Source organism: Petaurus breviceps, unplaced genomic scaffold (assembly GCF_028583685.1).
Source record: "Petaurus breviceps papuanus isolate PSGF00001 unplaced genomic scaffold, PetGlider_PUasm1.0 126, whole genome shotgun sequence".
Taxonomy (NCBI): domain Eukaryota; kingdom Metazoa; phylum Chordata; class Mammalia; order Diprotodontia; family Petauridae; genus Petaurus; species Petaurus breviceps.
This window is the reverse complement of record NW_027185655.1, coordinates 6,965,068-6,985,793: the sequence shown is the minus strand read 5'-3', so window position 1 is coordinate 6,985,793 and position 20,726 is coordinate 6,965,068. Positions and strand designations below refer to the sequence as shown.

The 20,726-nt window shown below is 39.4% G+C and overlaps 1 protein-coding gene across 1 annotated transcript in view; it reads left to right on the top strand.

The window, feature by feature from the left end:
• SCARB2 (scavenger receptor class B member 2) overlaps positions 1-20,726 on the top strand; it is a 58,910-nt gene that overhangs the window by 18,043 nt on the left and 20,141 nt on the right. The window contains exons 2-4 of the mRNA XM_069092149.1: positions 9,144-9,301; positions 16,850-16,997; positions 18,624-18,812. Coding sequence (XP_068948250.1) covers positions 9,144-9,301; positions 16,850-16,997; positions 18,624-18,812 — 495 coding nt within the window. The remainder of the gene's footprint in view (positions 1-9,143; positions 9,302-16,849; positions 16,998-18,623; positions 18,813-20,726) is intronic.

The window sequence follows — 20,726 nt, the reverse complement described above, 5'->3', positions numbered from 1 at the left end:
ATTATAACATATGATGTTATATATGTTTATATTATATTATAATTATAATAATTATAATTACATTTTATTTATGAAAATGGGTATTTTCTCTTTCCTACCTCCCTACCATTGAAAAAAGAAAAGGAAAGACCAAATCCATGTAACAAATATTTATAATCAAGCAAAACAAAACCTGGTGTTGATCATGTCCAAAACTTATACGTCTCAATCCTCACCCCGAGTCCACCATCTCTGTGTCATGAGATGAATAGCATCCTTCACCATCAGTCTTCTGGAATTGTGGTTGACCATTGTGTTGACCAGCATTCTTAAGTCTTTCCAAATTGTTTGTCTTCAAAATGTTGTTGTTATAGAAATTGTTTACCTGATTCTTCTTCCTTCCTGTAGTATCTTTTTAAAATAAGTTTTTATTGATAGCTTTTGTTTTTATAAAACCAAAAATTTCCCCTGTATCCCTCTTCTTTTTCCCTTCCAAAGAGCCATCCCTTTTGATAGATTTTTTTTTGAAGGGCAATTGGGGTTAAGTGACTTGCCCAAAGTCATACACCTAGTAAGTGTGTTAAGTGTCTGAGGCCAGATTTGAACTCAGTTCCTCCTGACTTCAGGGCTGGTGCTCTATTCACTGCACCACCTAGCCACACCTCTCATGATAGATTTAAAAAAAAAAAAAGAATAAGGGAAAAGAGGGAAAAAAAATCAGCAAAACCAAATCAATATATTGGAAAAATCTGACTATTTAGTAACCTTTCTTGAAACGGCGGTTTAGAAAAGAGAGACAAAAGAATATTATGAGGAGAGTATGTCTGTTCTACTCCCAACAAAAACAGCTGCCTTTATTTCAAAATCTTGATTTTATCAAGCAAGGATGTGTGCATATGATATATGCTATGACTTTTGGGTTGTTAGTCAACAGCTTCGCCATGACATGTTGAGTGTCTGGTTGTGGCCAACAGCACCACTATTTGCCTGGCTGCCTCTTTATCAGCTGCACACTGGTCAAGACTGACCTTTTGACTGCAGTTCTGTAGAGCTGGTCTAAGAAGGCTTATCAGGGTTAACCAAGGCATCTCACACATGGCATGCCTTATCCAGAAGGTCTATCAATAGTTACATGTCAAGTCTTTTTTCATTTAGCATGGGAAAAAAAAGATTTGTTTTACTATTGTCCCAAGGCACTGCCAAGCTAAGGTGGAAAAACAGACAAACAAACCCAGTGCCAGAGGGCATTCAATCAGGCCTTTTTCTGCTGTTTGAAGAATAAGTTTTGAATTCCTGCATTGATTTAAGGTCAACCACTATTTTCTGCACTCCTGCCTCCAGGGTGCCAGTACTGAACTAGGAACTAGGGATGAGGTGGGGAGAGGGGAAGTGGACCCAAAAGATACAGCAGATATGTTCCCTTTCATTAAGAATCCAAGGGAATGAGCAAAGTGATGGCCCTGGAGTCAGAAGGACCCAAGTTCGGTTCTGGCCTCAGACACTTAGCACACACACACACACACACACACACACACACATACACACACACACACACACAAAACACTAGCTGTGTAACCTTGGGCAAGTTACTTAACCCCAATCACCCTCCAAAAGGCCAAAAAAAAAAAAAAAAAGAAAAAGACTCCAAGGGAATGAGGTGGCTCAGTGGATAGAGTTCTGAACTTAGAGTCAGAAAGTCTGGAGTTCAAATCTTGCCTTAAATATCAGTTGTGGGACCCTGGGCAAGCCATGCACCTCAGCTTCCCATCTGTGAAATGGGAGCTGATAATAGCACCTGCCTGACTCTGGGATGTTGTGTGTGTGTGTGTGTGTGTGTGTGTATGTTTTGTAAACGTTAAAGCACCGTATAAATGGTAATTATTATTATTATCTTATCTTGTGGAGGTCAGAGATGTGAGAGAAAGTCAGGGACACGTCTAATTCAGTGCCCAAACAAGTAGCACAGACATACAACTGCTAAAGGGGAGGTTGCAGGCAGAATGACACATGGGAGTGAAGGAGGAAAGTAGAACGTCTTCTTAGTTCTAATTTAAAAAAGAAAGAAATTCAGCTTCACTGTTCTGTACTATGTGGATGGACGTTGGTGCCCTCACTTGGTCTTGATGTCAGTCAGATGTCACCCATGGTATGAGGAAAGTCTGGCTTCTGCCCCACAGGAGGAGCTAGGGTGTGGTGGGATGGGGTGGGGGGAGGGCTCTTACTCCTTTGATTTCAGTACCTAACAATGTATTACAGTTTATATACATCCAGTTAAGTGGATTTATGTATTATATTGTAAAGTTTTCCTTAAAGTTACCCTTGAAAAATGGGCCACCAAGTAGATGGATTCCCAGACAGAAACTGGAGTTTGAAGTAATGCTAATATTTTGAACACAAACAAAGGCAGAGATGATTCCTTTAGCTTGAGCTTGTTAGCCAACATATGTATTCAAGCTTAATGAGATCTCATGAGAAGGTTTAAAAAAAATAGGAAGTTAATTAGATTGGGGTGGGGGAACCTGTGGCCTCAAGGTCATATGTAGCCCTTTAGGTCCTCAAGTGCTGCCTTGACTGAATCCAATTTGACTGAATCCAAACTTCGAAGAACAAATCCCCTTAATAAAAGAATTTATTCTGTAAAACTTGGATTCAGTGAAAAAGCCACACATTAGGGCCTAGAAGGCCACAAGTGGTCTTGAGGCTGCAGGTTCCCCACCCCTGATCCAGATTATTTGAAATGTGAGCATACATCCATTATCATTAATAATATACTTCCTCTTCCTAAGTATGTACTGTGCTTTTGAGGTATTACATAATGATATTTTGTGTTCATTCTGCTTAGGAAGGAACTTAAAAATTCGGGGTTTTTTTTGGCAAAGACAGTGTTGCCTTAAAATCTTCTCATTTCTGAATGCTTAAACTTAGAAATAAATTTTTCCAACTTGCTTAAAATTTTTATAAATGATGAGTTCTTGTGGTTTTGAACCCATTTGTGAAATATATTAAAATGCAATTTTTTCCAATTAGTTTGAAAGAACATTGTAGCAGCAAGCACCCCAAGCTTGTCCTCAGGGTTTGCTGCCCATACAGGTTCTTGGATCTGCTTTGTTAAAGGAAAGCAACTCAAAATGGGTTAACAAGCTTACTTTAATCATTCAGACATATATCGTTTACCTTGTTCAGGAGAAAAGGTCAGCACCCCGAACCTCAAAGTATACAGGCATAATTATCAAGACAGAAACATCAAGTAGACAGATTTCCAAACTGTCCAACCATTACATCCATACCCAGTCAACATCTGGGTTTCCACATTCTGGGTTTTTCAAAGCCGGGGGACTCTCAACAATGGCTTCCCAGAATTCAGATCAAATCACAGAACACTTCTCAAAGTGAGTCCCAAAACAAAGCTACACATCAGGGCTTATATAGCCTTCTCCTGGCTCAGAGAATGTAACAACCTTATTGACCCACTGGCCAATCAAAAAGTATCTAGTGAAAAACAAGCCTCCCTCCCCAGGCTTCTGGTGTACTTTAGCCTAGGGGCAGGGAAGATCTTTAAAATTTACATTCGCATTACAAACATCCAGTTAACATCAGGGAAGATTGAAAGTGACTCACTGGATTTCAGCAAAACTTTTGCATAATTGGTGAATAGGATTGAAAAACGAATATCACGTTTTAGAAAGTGCCAACAATAAGGCGTGTTTTCCATTTAATCTTTCTGATGTTTCTGGTTCCTTTATGACAATCATTAAGACAGAATATCAAATTTCTGTGTCCATTTTATGTAACAAGAGGAGGCAAGGAGACCAGGATGGCCAGGATACTCAACTTTTTCCACCAAAAGGGTCCTTAACTCTAGAGGGGTGGGGAACCTGGGGCCTTGAGGCCACATGTGACCTTCTAGGTCCTCGGGTGCAGCCAAGAAAAAAATCATTTTAATAAGGGGACTTGTTCTGTGAAGTTTGGATTCAGGCAAAGGGCAGTGGGCCACATGTGACCTCAAGGCCACAGGTCATTTCTGGGGAAATCGTAGCCTGCAAAGATAAAGAGTTCTGGCTCTTTATGGTATAAAAGAACCTACCCCAGAACCCAGAGGAGAATCACGTAAAGTTAAAGTATGACTTATGTCTAGGGTCTCCCTGAAAGGAAGCAGAAAGGTACCCCATTTAGGTACAGGAACCAGATATAAGACAGCTATTTATTTTCTTCACACAAAAATAATACTTAAGGGGCAGCTAGGTGGCGCAGTGAATAGAGCACCGGTCCTGGAGTCAGGAGGACCTGAGTTCAAATGCGGCCTCAGACACTTAACACAAAAGCTAGCCATGTGACCTTGGGCATGTCACTTAACCCCAATTGCCCTCCAAAAACCAAAAATAATACTTAAAACACAAAAGACAAGGAAATGCTCATTGATACAATATCTCCTAACTTCTGATGTATTCTCCTTGATGTTGATATTTAAAACATTGGACATTTAGTAAGACTGTTGAATAGACATTTCATCTTTTACTTCCTCTCTCTACTGTCCTTGAAGCTTTCTCAAAGTTCATATCTTCTCACTAGCCAAGCCAGGTTTGGGGCTTGTCATTCCTTCATGGTCATCTCCTCTTAAAGGGACTTATTTGCAGAAAACTCTTCCTAATGCCAGTCAGCTTTGATTGAGGGAGCCAGGAGTGCATGGCCTCTTGAAGACACAAGGATTACCTTGGGATTACCATTTGGTCATCTATGCCCAGTGAACGGAACATGAGCAGAGGATGTAGTCAAGGAGTCCAAGGGCCAGCTCAGGCCCTGCTAAGGCAGCATATATGTGTGACCAACTGCCGTCTGATGGGAATGGAGAGAAGGGAAGAACTCCTTGCATCCCTCTTGGAAGCCGCAGAGAGAGTTCCCCATCATGTGTTCTGGAAAGGGGAAGAAGAAAGTGAGAGCAGAAGTGTAAAGAAATCTGAGTCAGTAGCCTTTGCTGACTCAGTGGCCAGTGAAAGGATGACTATCATCTCAAAGAATCAAGTCCTTTAGCACTGAGCTAAGTAGAAGGGGCTAGGGAAGCTCAGGTCAGCTCCACCAATGTTCTATGGCTTTGCTGCAGGAATTTTATGATTATAGTTATAGGTGTAAGGTACTGCTATTTCTGATGGAGCAGTTTGGTGATGCAAGGGGCAGAAAGAATACTTCTACATAAAGAAAAAAATTAAATTCAAATCATAAAGGGCATGAAATCCTACCTTTTTCATATGCCTGAAAGAAGAAAAAAACCTTTGGTTTATTAATTTTTTGAGGCAACAAAAATTTATTAGGAGCCTATCATGTCATTGTGTAAGGACTTGCAGATATGAACAAAGGCAAAAAAAGAGACAACAGTCCCAGGATATATCCAGCTTAGTCTGGTTTTATAGGCCACGAGGACAGTCACTTCTCAATCAGGTGAAGCTCCGGTAGTCCCTTCACCTTGGAATGGGGACTCCCCTGATTTAACCCCTAATATTCTTCCAGCATGTAGTCTTGCTGTGTTGCTAAAGTGTGTGTGTGAAGAAACACACTTGTCAGATAAAATTTGAGCAGTTTGGTTAATAAAGTGAATTGTTTTGTAAATATAAAATTTTAAATCAATTTACAGAAGACATAGGGTGATACCTCATTTATATGTTAAGCCTGATGGTTTAAAGCAGTGATGTCAATCTCCAATAGAAGCAGAGACCCCTAAGCTGCCCATAAGTCTCCCTACAGGCTGCAGGATTGCAAGCTTTACACCTTTGGCTTAAAAGTTCAGAGAAAGAGGCAGGTAAGGAATAAAGCAGTAGGAATAAATAGAGTTGAGACCACCTAAGTTCAGATGTGGCCTGGGATACTTACTAGCTGTGTGACCCTAGGTGAGTCACTTAATTTCTGTCTGCCTCAATTTCCTCAACTATTAAAAAGAGATAATAACACCTACCTTTCAGGGTTGCCATAAGGATCAAATGAGATAATATTTGTTAAACACTTAGCACAGTGCCCAGAAATAAGTGCCTAATGCAATTTCCCCTCCTTTCTTATTAAAAATTTGTAATATAATTATGAAAAAAAACCATTTCAAGGACCGTTTTGAGAACTGATTAATGATGGGAGCTGTAGGAAGGGTAAAACTCCAAAAAACGAAAAAAAAAAGTATAATTTATTTGGAGGTTGTGAGATTATTTAATAAGGACTGTTGATTTTATATGGGAAGTTTGGTGTGTTGCTTGTTCCAGGAGGCTCTGATTTAAGCCACTGAAAGTATTGAGGCTGAGAGTTTGATGAGGAAAAAGCCTGGTGGGAGAAGAAGGCTCAGTAAGGGAGTGAAGGGGAAAAAAAAGGGAAATTGGTTGCACATTTGCTGCAGAAAACAGCCCCGGAGCAGGGGGCTGACAATAAGGCTTAGGCTACTCATTCCTGATTGGGTGAAAAAGACCCCAGTCCAGTTATTGCCTTTCAGTGCCACTCAGAGTATAAGAAAGGTGAAGCACTTTGGAAATCCGTCTTGTTCTTTGTGAATTGAGATGGAAAAAATGAAAAGAGGTTATTTTTGCAGCTGTTTCACTGTATAAGAAGAGATGCTGAGGTAGGATTGAAGTGGAATCCTGGTGAGAGAAAGGCTGGTCAGGTTTGCCTGCCTTGCTTGAGGAGCCAATCAAGGTGCTTGGCTCTGAGCTCTATTTGCTAAAATCGGATTGTATTCATTCATAAGTCTAGTCTTTCTCTTTTGTTGATGAAAATGCTTAGAATATGAACTGATGCAGAGTGAAGTGAGCAGAAGCAAGAGAACATTGTACACAGTAATAGCAACATTGCAAAGATGATCAGCTGTGAAAGTCTTAGCTACTCAGATCAAGACAGTGACCCAAGACAGTTCCCAAGGACCCAAGACAAAAAATGCCATCCACCTCCAGAGAGAGAACTGACTGAAAAACTCTGAATGCAGATTGAAACTGACTTTTTAAAATTTTCTTCACTTTCACTGTTTTATTTTGTTTCTGTTTTCTTTTGCAAAATGGCTAACATGGAAACATCTTTTGCATAACTTCACATATATAACTGATTTCAAATTGTTTGCCTTCTCAAGGAGGGGGAGGGACAGGAGGAAGGGAGAGAATTTGTAAATCAAAAATTTTTTACATGATTGTTATTCTATTTAACAAAATAATTTTAAAAGTGAAATATTTAAAGGAAATATTTTTAAAAGGAAATATTTAACAGAATAATTTTTTAAGTGCATAGAAATATAACTTTCCCCCTCACAGATGCTTTGGTTGTATCCCAGAAACTCATGTTGTCTTTCTCATTGTTGCCCAACAACTAGGTGGCATAAATGTGTATTAGATTTGGAGGTAGGAAGATCTGAGCTCAAATCCTAGCTCACATGCCTATTAGCTGTGTGACCCTGGTGTAGAGCAGTCAGGTGGTGCTGCAGTGGACACAGTGCCAAGCCTGGAGTCAGGAAGACCTGAGTTCAAATCCAGCCTCAGACACTTACTAGGTATATGACTCAGGGCAAATCATTTTACCCTGTTTGCCTCAGTTTCCTCATCTGTAAAATGAGCTGGAGAAGGAAATGGCAAACCCCTCCAGTATCTCTGCCAAGAAATCCCAAATGGCATCAAGGTGAGTCAGACACAACAGAAATAACAAGAAGACCCTGAGTGCAGTGAATAGATAGTTGGACTTGGAGTGAGGAAGGAATGAGTTCGAATCCTGCCTCAAACAGGAGTTGTATGACCCCAGGGCAGTCTCTTAATGTCTCTCAGCCTCAGTTTCCTTATCTGTAAAATGAGAATACTACTACTACTACTACTATTAGCAACTACCTTGCAGGATGATTGTAAGGATCAAAAATAAAATAGCATGTAGAAAGTACTATGCAAATCTCATTGTCATTTCCTTTGATGTCATTTGTTTTTATGATTTTTTCTTTGACTTTCCAATTCTTTTGGATAAATTAGTCTCTCTTGAAGTTCTAGTCTTTTCTTCAACGGAACTTGTTAGAAACCATTGTTGCTCAGTTACATGCCAAGCAAAAGTGATAACAAGGGAATGAAGAAATATTTACAAAATTACTAACTACCCAGATGAACAGAACAGAAAATAGAGAATGTAAATAGCTGGATCTCAGGAAAAGGAATTGACCAGACTTTCTTGTGAGCAGTGTAACCCCTCCCCCAGCTTCTGCCTGGCTTTTGGTCCAATTCTGAAGGAATCTGCTTATTTTTCCTTATCTTTGATCTTTCTGGCCCCTTTTCAGGTATTTGCTGGGGTTTATGTGGAGAACTGGAGGCTTTTTCCTTGACCTCTCATGACCCTTCCTTAACTTAATTCAACCACAGTCTTTTTTGGGGAAAAAATATGACCTTCACACAAAACTGTTCCTATTTTTTGCTAAGTAATTTTACCACTAGGACTACAATCTAATCTATAACCTCTCTGGACCTCGGTTTTCTTATCAATAAAATGGAACTATAATACCTATTTCACAGATTTATTCTGAGGATTAGGCAAGATATAAAGTGATATATAAAGTTTTCAGGGAAAAAAACACTGACATAAATATTCTTAGTAGCTTTATTATAATAGCAAAAATCTGGAAATGACTGATATGTTCAACCACAGGGGAACAGAACAAATTGTATAATTTGAATGCAATGTAGCAATGTCACATCATAGAAATAGCAAATATGAAGATGCAAAGAGATTTGGAAAGATGATTTTGAAAAAGAGTAGAGATTTTTTAGAACCTAAGCAAAAAGGCTCTCACTAATCACAAGTATGTGGTAGCAATTAAATGTGGAAAGTAATATAGAAAATTAGTGTGGAAATGTGTAGAAATAATAGGGAGTTTTGTTGCTATCTTGTTGAAATGAAGAACCAAACCTCAGATAAAGGAAGTTTGTGATTTTAAGTGATTGGCTTTTGAAAATTCTTGTTTGTGTGTTTGAATGTTTTGTTGCTGGTTATTAAGTTCACTATTTTAAGAAAATGCATGCTTCAGGCAATAAATATGTATATAAAATATTCATATATCACATACGCATAGACATATTAAACATGGGCAGTTACCATGGGGAGGTTTTCTTCTTCTGCTACTTATAACCAAAGCAATCTGCAAATAAAGTAAAACTCCATTTTTTTATTCCCTGCCTCAGAACACTGTGTTAAAGAATGGTACTGACATCTTTGATGCCTGGGAAAATCCCCCTCCTCCAGTATATATGCAGTTCTATTTTTTCAATGTCACCAATCCAGAAGAAATCCTCCAAGGGGAAGACCCTCGTGTGGAAGAAGTGGGACCATATACCTACAGGTGAGTCTTAAGTCCCTTTGCTGTTTTGCTGATCCAAGAAAGGCCCCACGTGCTGGGAAGCCTTCCTGTGGAACCAGATACCTGTTACTGATGGGGACCTGCTTGACCTGCTGTATGTGGTCATTGTGCTTGTGAGAAAAGCCAGTGCCTGACCTAAATCCTGCTGTAGTTCAGTCAACCACTAAGCACTTAAGCAGCTACTATTTGTCAAGCTCTATGGTAAGTGGATGAAAAGAAAAAAATTAAATTGTTCCTGCCTTCAAGGAGCTAATGTCCCATAGTGGGAAACAGTGAATATATACATATCAGGAGCAACTAAGTGGTAGAACACTGAATCTGGAGTCAGGAAGACCTGAGTTCAAATCCAACCTTAGACACTTTAAAAAAATTAATAGTATTTTATTTCCCCCCCAATTATCTGTAAGGACAATTTCTGGCATTCATTTTCATAAATTTTGAGTTTCAAATTTCCCTCTTCCCTCCGCTCCCTTCTTCCCTAGATACTTAAAATTGTGTGACCCTGGCCAGGTTACTTTAACCCTCTGTCTGCTTCAGTTACAGTATTTGTAAAATATGGGTAATGACAGCATCCATCTCCCAGGGTTGTTGAGAGAATAAAATGAGGTCATATCTACAAAATGCTTTGCAAACCTGAGCACATTATATAAATGCCTGTATAAAGCCCTTTTCTTCTTGTCATTGTTCTAAATAAATATAAATATATGTATTTAATTTAAACATAAATATGTGTTCTAAATAAATATAAATGCATGCGATGCAAGCACAGGGCAATTTCAGGTAGTGTAGGAAGCATCAGTAGCTGGAGGGATCAGGAGAAGCTTCAGGTGGGAGGTGAAGCCTGAGCTGAGCTTTGAAAGAAGTTATGGATTCTGAAAGGCAGGAGACAGGAGCAGGTGCATTCCAGGCAGGGGGAGCCGCCCACACAAAAGCATGTTGTTCATCCTTCATTCTCAAAGAGGATCGAGGACGTCAGGAGGGTTATGTCTTGACCTCCAAGTGAATTAGATACAAATGAGGCAGGGCTGTGCAAAGTCATCAGCCTCATTCTCTCCTCTGGAGCTATGATTTGTAGTTAGTTATAGTGTTATAGTTTTGTAGTAGTTATAATGTAGTAGTAGTAGCAGCAGCAGCAGCAAGTGTGTGAAGGGGAAGGATAGAATGTTAGAAGGAGAAGAAGGCTGGGGGCAGGCTGTAAAGAGCTATTTACCAGGCAACAGGGAATCACTGGAGCTTTTTGAGAAATGGGGTGACATTTTTAGACCCTTGCTTGAGGACTATTCATTTTGGCAGCTGTGAAGAGGATGGTCTGGAGAAGGAAATACTTGAGACTGGGAGATCACTTAAGAGATTATTACACTATCCTAAGAGAGAAGTGATCTGGCCCTGTGAAGGAGGGAAGAGGGTGAATGCAAGGGAGGGAAAAGCTGTCGTGAACCTGGGATAAATAAGACTGGGCAACTGATTAGATGTGGTGTGTGAGGACCAGGGAAGAGCTGAACATGACTAAGGTCACATCTGTGGGTGACTGGAAGGAGAGTAGAATTCTTGAGAATTGAGAACTAAGAAAAAAGAACTAAGAAAGTTAGAGAGACAGTTGGATTTGGGGAAAAGACAAGTTGGGTGGGTTAGCATACAGAATTGTTTCAGGAGCTAAGCCATAGTCTCAGTGTTTAAAAATGCAGTGGTCTCAATCTCATTTTGAAAAATAGAAAACCGAACTTTTTTTTCTGAGACTCAATCTCCCCATCTCACCCAGATTGGAAGTACAGAGGACACTCATGGGCCCATTCCCAATACGGATGGCACAGAAGCTTTAATCAGTTTTGTTTTTCTGACCTGGGCCAATCTGCTTCTCTTTAGGCACCCTAGAAAGTCCTACACTGTTATCAGACTTGTCCAATTGGCTTTATAGTTTGTATTTGGAATGTGAGAGTTTTGTGACCAATCATCAATCCAGAGGGCACTTCTCAGTATAACAAGACTTAAGGACAGGGACAGATAAATTTCAAGGAAAGATCCCTACGAGAAAGAGTTTAATGCAATATTTAACAGCTCTGATAACTATGATGGTTGGTTGGCCTAGCGGGTGGTGGAGGGATGGGTACAGAAGAACCAGGGGAATCTTTAGGGAGAGTTTAATCAGACTTATGACTTTCCACATTTGTGGTTAGTCATGGAGTAGTCATTACTTCCTTCCTCAAAGAATAGAAAGTGCTGTTTAGTGTTTGAACTGGTGAAGAAATAGAGACAATTTTGGTTTTTAATGCCTTGACTACCAGTGGGTCTATGAAACTCTTCCTAGTTTATAATTTGGAATCACCGACCATGCCAGTAACTGTGCAATCAGGCCCTGGGTAAAAGAGGAAGTCATTCAGGCTACTCTCACTGGACACAAATGGAAGAAAGTCAGTGAAATAGCCAAGCGGAGCAAGGTGAAGCCGGATTATAGAGACTTTGAGAGAAGGTGACTGAGTAGATTGATATATCACACACTAACATTTTCCAAAAATTCCATGTGACAATCAGACACCCTAGCATGGGACCTCCATCACAATAAATAATAAGGATTTGTTGAGTAATTATACTATTGATACCTAATAATAATAACTAGCATTTGTATAGATTACTTTAAAGTGACCCTCACAACAACCCTGTGAGGTAGGTGCTATTAATATGAATCTCCATTTTACATAAGAAATGGAGGCAAAGGGGCGGCCAGGTAGCACAGCGAGTAAGAGCACTGGCTCCAGTGTTGGGATGACCTGGGGATCGAATCCGGGCTCAGATACTTAGCACCACACCCAGAAATAACTGGCTGTGTAACCTTGAGCAAGTTACTTAACCCTGATTGCTTTAAAAAAAAAAAAAGAAATAGAAATGGAGGCAGCCAGAAGTTGAGCGATTGGCCAGGTTCACACGGCTATAGGTAGGATTTGAACTCAGAACACTATTGTTTTGGGCCAAAAGCCAATACATTCTACAGGACTACAAAGTTCAGCTTAAGGAATTTATGGATCATCATTGTGTGTCTACTTCTAATGGCTTGTCTGTGAGGCCAAGCTCATATATGTGGCAAGGAGTCTGGGTCGGTTTGCTTTTAAATTAGATCACCTTGGCCTTGAGAGGTGAGTTTATTCCTTTTATCAGTGCTTAGTAGCACATAGTAGGCCCTTAATAAATATTTATTGACTGACTGCTCAATAGACATGAACATTTTGCATAAATGTACAGAAATCTAAGCATTCATTTAAATGTTTTCTAGATAATTTGGATGCCCTTAAGTTCAAAACTTTGACAGTCTCTAATTCTGTTGGGTGGATATCTTTCTCTAAAGGACGTTTGATGACTGAGTTGCTTAGAATAGCTATTCAGCCTCTTCTCTGCCCTTTTAAATATGTTTTCCTGAATATAAATTAATATTTCTAGAGGCTCCCGATCATCCCATTATACAGCGACACCTTTGGGGCTTGTGGAATATAAAGACTGAGGCTGTTTGCTGGGACGGACAACAGCTTGTTTTCACTTCTTGTAGGAGTAAAGCGTTTCTGTAGATGCCCAGCTATGTCCCTTATTGTCACTGTGCCCATGACTGGCAGGAAATCCTCTGCTGAATCCGTCATTGTGGGCCATAAGCTCTTGATGGCTGCACCCTAGGAAAACAGAATCTGAAGGCTTTCAGAGGATGAACACAAAATTAGGATTTGATGAGTTCCCTTTTGAGCGAAGTGCATGACATTGGCATGATCTGTTTTGCCCACTCAGAGACTTTTTTTGGTGGTGGTGGTAAAGTGGATGAAACGTTGGACTTTGAACATTGCAGTCAGGAAGAACTGAGTTCAAATCCAGCCCCAGACACTTACTAGCTATATGACTCTGGGCAAGTCAATTAACCTGTTTGCTTCAGTTTCTTCATGTGTGAAATGAGGATAATAATAGCATCTACCTGACAGGGTTCTTAAGAGGGTCAAATGAGATAATAATTGTAAAGCACTTAACACAGTGCCTGGCATATAGTCAGTATTGTTATTATTATTATCACTACTACTACTACCACCACCACACTATTACTACTACTACAATTACTACTACTACTTTACTGCTACTATTACTACTACTGCTACTATTTCTACTACTACTACAATTACTACTACTACTATAGCACTATAACTACTGCTACCACTACTACTACTACCTGTTTGACCCTGGGCAAGTTACTTAACCTCCATCTATTTTAGTTTCCTTATCTTTAAAGTGAAGATGATACCTACCTCCCCCAGGGCTGTTATGAGAATTAAGTGAAACAAGACGTGTAAAGTACTTTGTAATCTTAATGCATTCTGTAATTTTTAACTATTTTCGTTTCACTTATTCTCTAGTCCTCAGCTCTATTTTGGAGGGTAACTGAGGATCAGTAAGGCAGTGCTATGGTGACATTTAACAAAAAGTCAGGAAGCATTTACTGAGCACTTGCTATTTGCCAGGCACTATGCTAAGCCAGTGGAGAAGGAAATATCAAACCACTCCAATATCTTTCCCAAGAAACCCCTGTGGACATTATGGCCCACAGAGTCAGGAAGAGTTGGACAGGACTCAACAACAATGTACTAAGCTCTGGGGATGTAAAGAAAGACAAGGAAAGTTCCTGTCCTCTAGGAGCTCAGAGTTGAATGGGAAATGAAACATACAAGCAGCTGTATTCATACAAGAGAAATAGAGGATGAATTGGACATAATCTCCGAGGGAAGGTATTAGCATTAAGGGGGATCAAGAAAGGCTTCTTGCAGAAAGTGGGAGTTTATCTGACAAACAAGAGAAGCCAGCAAGTGAAGATGAAGCTTGTTCCTCTAGGAACCAAAATGAAGAGCTTTGGTCTGTACATTAATGTCATGGTGTCCTAAGGTCAACTGGGGTCCCGTGATCTAATCAACTCATTGAGTTAACTAGAGATGAGTGTTCCAGGCATAGAGGATAGATGGCCAGAAAAAACACAGAGTTGGGGAATTGAATGTTGTTCTAGGAAAGCAAATCAATGGGTCACAGAGTATGTGGAGGAGAGTAAAATGTAAGAAGACTGGAAAGGTAGAAAGGGCTAAGGTTATGAAGGCTTTAAAAGCCAAACAGATTTTATATTTGACTCCTGAGGTGATAGGGAGCCACTGGAGTCTATTGAGTAGGGGAGTGACATGGTCAGAGTTGGCTTTAGGAAGATCCCTTTGATAGCTGAATCTGAGATGGATAGGGGTGGAGAAGACCCAACACAGAGAGACCAACCAGCAGGATATTGTAATAACCAGGCGTGAGGAGATGAGGGTGGTGGTAGCATCAGAAGAGAGAGGTACACATATATGAGAGATGTTGCAAAGGTAAAATGGATAGGACTTGATGACAGATTGGATATGGGGGAGTGAGAGTAAAGAGTGAGTATGAAAACTACATTGTGAGCTGGGTAACTGAGAGTATGGTGATACCTTCAGCAATAAATAAGGAAGACCAAGAAGGTTTGGGGGGAAAGGATAAGTTCAGATTTGGACATGTTGAATTTAAGATGTCATACAGTTCATGATGTCCAAGGAGCATGTGAGACTGGAGTTTAGGAGAGGTTAAAGTAGATCAATATATCTGAGAATCACCTGCATGGAGATAGTTATTGAATTCATGGGAGCTGATGATGTCACCAAGTGAAATAGAATAAAGGGGGAAGAGAAGGGAAGGGAAGGGAGCCCAAGACAGCTTCAGAGAACACCTGTGGTCAGCAGGCATGACCAACATAAAGGTCCACTAAAGGAGCGGTCTGGTCAGATAGGAATGAGGAAAACCAGAGGAGAGAGAGAGGAGGAGGTGATCAACAGTGTCAAAGGCTGCTCAGAGGTCAAGAAGCATGAGGACTAAGAAAGGCCATTAAATCTGCAGTTCAGAGACCATTGGTAATGCATTTGAAATGAACAGTGAGGTAGGAAGCCAGACTCCAAAGAGTTAAGAAGAGAGTGAGAGGAGGAACAGTCACTATTTGTAGACAGCTCTCAAGGAGATTGGCCATTAAAGAAAGGAGAGAATAAGAACTAACAGAGAGAGGGGAAGCTAGGTGGCACAGTGGATAGAACACCAGCCCTGAGTTCAAATCTGGTATCAGCCACTTATTAGCTGTGTCACCCTGGGCAAATCACTTAACCCTAATTGCGTCCCCCAAACCCACCAAAAACAAACAAAAAAAAGAGCTAATGGGGATGGGTGGACCAAGTGAGTATTCTTTGAAGAAGGGGGAGACATGAACGTGTTTGTAGGCATCAGGAAAACAGCTGGTAGAGAGTAAAGATTCGTGAAAGAGTAGGGACAGATGGAGGAAGCAATCTGCTGGAGTGGAAGGGATGGAGGTAGAGGAGTTTACCTTGACAAAGGAGAAGAGCCTCCTTCTGGGAGATAGAGGCAAAGGAGGAGATAATGAGGGAAAACATCTGGGTGATGTAAGAGGAGGACAAAGGGAGAAAAGGGAATCATTGAACTTTAGAGCCAAAAAGAGCCTTAGAAATTATTCAAATGAAATCTCCCATTCTATAGGTGAGGAAACTCATGTGGTCACCATTTTGTGAAAGCTTTTATTTTATTTATTTATTGCTATTTGGTACTTGTGTGACCATGGGCAAGTCAGTTAACTTCTCTGGGCCTTTTCTGATCTGTACAACAAGAGGGTTGGAAGAAATTATTTCCATCTCTAAATCAATCATCCTGTGATCCTAAATACTTTGCTTTTCTGGGTCTCAGTTTTCTAATCTGTAAAATGTGTTGGCTAGATCATAGGATCCCAGATGACCTTAGAATTGGGTGACATTTATATATAGACCAGAGGTCTTCTTAGGTCCAACTAGAGGAACAAGCTACATGCCTCATTTGATCATAACAAAGACAGTTGCTTAGGGTAGCCAGTCTCACACCCAGACTGTCACGAGGGTTTAAGTAGATGACTGTATGTGAAACCTTGGCATTGCCTTTTTGGGAGTACATTGATTTCTCAACCACTTGCAGGAGAACCTGGAAAACTAACAGTGATTAGAAGCCTGTGTTACTACATTTAGAATGATAAAGTGAAATTCTCTCAGATCACCAGGAGACCAGTGACTTACATGCTTACTTTTGATGTTTCTTGCCTGTGAGACCACAGAAAGGTCATTTAACCCCTTTCAGCCTCAGTTTCCTTAAGTATAAAATGAGAATGTTGGACAAGGTGACCAAGTCCCTTCTTATCCAATACTTGCCCATTTCTATGATGACCTGAGTATCATGGGAGCGTGAGAGGGGAAAAGAAAGAAGTGATAAAAATTGTGGTACTTTGGAGATGGAACTGACTGCCATCTTGCTTTCTTTTGTCATTCTAGGTTTCATGTGTCATTTTTCATCTCTCATGTAACACCAGCGTCTACATCATTAAGTCAAGAAAATCAGCTTTCACATTAATGAAAGGAAAACTTTTGCTTGTAAAAATGGCATCTATTATTAGACAAAACTTAATAAAAAATTTTTTCTGTACTCTAGGGAGTACCGACCTAGAGAGAACATTAGCTTTTGGGATAATGGAACAAAAATATCTGCAGTTAACCCCAAGAGCTACATCTTTCAACGGGACCTATCGGTTGGAGACCCTGAAGTTGATTTGATCAGGACTTTAAATATTCCTCTCGTAGTAAGTAGATTTGATATGGTTATTGAGGCAGTTAGGTGGTATAGTGTATAAGTGTTATGGACTGAGAGTCAGGAAGATCTGAGTTCAAATCCTACCTCAGATAAATATTAGCCTAGGCAAGACAGTTCACGTTTCTCAACCTCAAAGTCTTCACCTGTAAAATGAGAATAATAATAATAGTAGCATCTTCATTCCAGGGTTGCTGTGAGAATTGAGATAATATATATATATATGTTATAAACCTTAAAGAGCTATATGTTCTATTAATTATTACATGTATATATGTCCATATAAATATACATATATAATATACCATTGTGTTATATAATAATTAAGTTATATGTAATGATTTTGTATAATATAGCCATTATAATAACTATTATTATATTATTGTATAATCTTTATTACAATATTTACATTAGGAAAACAGCAATTTTGGACTGTAAAACATTCTTACTAGTCTTAATGTTGTCCCAGAAGATCAATTCTCACTTTTTCTCTTCCTTTAGAAAATTTAAACACCAAACAGAATGGATGTGTGTGTGTATGTGTGTGTGTGTGTGTGTGTAAATAGAACAGAAAAAGAAGACTTCATGTGAAACTACAGGTCTCCATTCATGTATAACTTACTTTTCCTTTTAAAGTTTTTATTGACTTTAAAGACTTAAAATGTGAGTTGGAGATTTTGGTTCTGCCTTCTCTTATAAGGGCAGGATCAGCGCTTGTGCTAAGAAATCAGCCTGTAAATGGATGTCCCAAAAGTATCAGTGCAGTTTTAAGGTATTAAAACGTTTCTGACAGGGTAATCAGAAACTCTCACTGTAGAATTCCCAATTCACTTAAAATATCTTTGTTTGGGGTTGGCCAGGTGGCTCATCAAGTAAGAGTACCGGCTCCAGTGTTGGGATGACCTGGGGATCAAATCCGGGCTCAGATACTTAGCACCACACCCAGAAATAACTGGTCGTGTAACCTTGAGCAAGTTACTTAACCCCGATTGCTTAAAAAAAATTTCATTGTTTGAAATTTAAGGCTACTAAAGACATCACCTAATCCCCCCCCCCTTTCCAAATAGAGATCTCACTGTGTCCGAAAGAATCTTTTCCACAGACACTTGACACATTTACTAGCCATGTGACTTTGCGCAAGTCACTTAACCCCAATTGCCCTCCAAAAGGCAAAAAAAAAAAAGAATCTTTTCCTATCTTGTCTTATCTGATACTGGCCAATGAGAGTTCTAATGAAACTATAAGTTGAAGGTCAAATGACTTTCAATAGGGACTTCCTGGATAGGACTGATTTTGAGCTACTCTCTGCTGTGGTTCTCCCACATGATCTTTCCTCAGTGAGACCTTATTGATGAGATACTGATGAGAACTTCCTTACCTTTAAAAAAAATAGATCTCAGCTTTAATAAACATTTCCAGGCCCTTCACACTATAAGTAGTAAATTTTTATGAAAGTACCACAGAGGCTGCCATAAATCAACTTTATATATATATTTTTATAAGTAATTTATATATATATATATATATATATATATATATATATATATATATATAAAATCATTGATGTAGTAGGCACTTTGGTTGTTGTCTGTTATCTGAATTTGTTTTTGCTTGTCAGACTGCTATGGAATGGACCAGGATCAGTTTGCTGAAAGACATCCTGGAAGGACTGCTGAAGACATATCAGCAGAAACTGTTTGTGATCCACACTGTTCACGAATTTTTGTGGGGCTACAAAGATGAGCTCTTGTCACTCATTAGTATTTTCAAACCAGACGTCCCACCGAGCTTTGGCTTATTCTATGAGGTAAGTGGATTTTTCTTTTAAGGGACTCTTTGTTACAGTGACAAATGGCTTATGCCATTCTGCAGGGCAGACTGAGGCTTTATTGTCCTAGAATAACCTAGCATAAATAAAGGGCTTCTCTATTCTAGAGCCGTCGTCACTTCTTAAGGACAGCCACCTGGGTTTCTAGATGTTTCATATAGTAAGTTAAAAATTCCATTGATCATTGAGTAGCAGAGGACCATACAGGGGTGTAAATGTCTAATGCTCTGGGGAAGAATGTATGCACTAGACACTTTTAAAATTAATCTGAAATATTAACATTTTCTCCATCGCTGTCTTCAGTCTGGGCAATCAACCAAACCATAATTCAGGCCTGGATTTGTGAGTTTGCTGATTTCTAAAGTGCAAATGCTCACACTGAAAATTTAACAGTCAGCTCTTGCAAACCCATTTGAGCTGGATCCAGCACACCCCTGCCAGATAATGAAAGTGGAGGGGGCAATGGAGGATGTCAGGTCTACTTTTGAGTTGATGTGACCTTTTGAATAGATTTAACTTATGTGTAGGGATCAAGGGGAAGGGAAGAGGTGGAAAGGAGCCTAAAGACTGAGTTATTTTCTGCATCCACTTTCATCTGATGCTGGATCCCTTATTTTCCCTAGTTTCATTATTTGTGAGATGGAGATAATGATACCCTATCTATCTCAGTGAGATCTGGTGGGAATTTTATATTGCTACCAGTAAAATTTTATTTTAAACAATGAAGTGATGAAGGAAGTAAAATCTGGGATAAAATAATGCAGGATTATTTTCCTTCAATAAGCAAGTCACTTAACTTCAATAAGCATTCATTCGATACTTATTATATACTAAGCATTGTTCCAAGTGCTACAGATACAAAGACAAACAACAGTAGCTACAAAAAGACAGTTCCTGCTCTCAAGGAATTTGCCCTTTTCCATTGTGTCCTTTTTTGTTTAAAAATATTTTTTCATAGACATCTTCTGTTTTTCCATCACTTATATTTTCCCACATATCCTTCCTCTATCTTCCTCCCAGGGAGCCTTCCTTTAATTAAAAAAAAAGAAAGGAGGAGAAAAATATTCAGCAAAATTAATAAACTCATTGAAAAATTCTGACATTCTATACAGTATTCCACACCTGTTGTCCCCCTCCTTTGCAAAGAACGCAGAGAGGTACCTTCTCATGTCTCTTTTTTTGAAGTCAAACTTAGTCATTATAATTTCACAGAATGTTTTGTTATTTTGTTATTTGTTATGCTATTCTTTCCATTTCCAGTGTTGCAGTCATCGCGCATATCATTCTCCTGGTTCTGCTAGCATCTCTCTGCATCTGTTGACACGAGTTTTCCTATTCTTCTTCATTTCTCACAGCTCAGTAATATTCGATTACCTTCATACATCATAGCTCATTTAATTCTTCTCCAATCAATGGACAATTTCTTTGCTTCCAGGTCATTGCTACTATGAAAAGTGTTGCTATAAATATTTTGCAGTCTATGAGGCTTTTCTTTTTATCATTGACGCTGGAGTACATGCCCAGTAGCAGGATCTTTGCTCAAAGGGCATAGATATCTTTGCAATTTCTTATAATTATTTCCAGAATGGTTAGACTGTTTCAGAAGGAGTTTATTCTCTATGGAAGCAATAACACACACATACAAAAATAAATATGGAACATGTATAAATTAATTTTGGAAGAGGACCAGGGTACAAGTCTAGTTTGTTACAGGCTCTAAAAGGCACAATGTAAGAGCAGACCAGTGTGAAATAGGAGCTCAGGATGGATGAGGCTGGGGTAGATGGAGACGAGGAAGTGAATCCATTAATGGTGCCCAGGGAAAGGAATAGACATAGACATAGACACACACACACACACACACACACACACACACACACACACACACACACA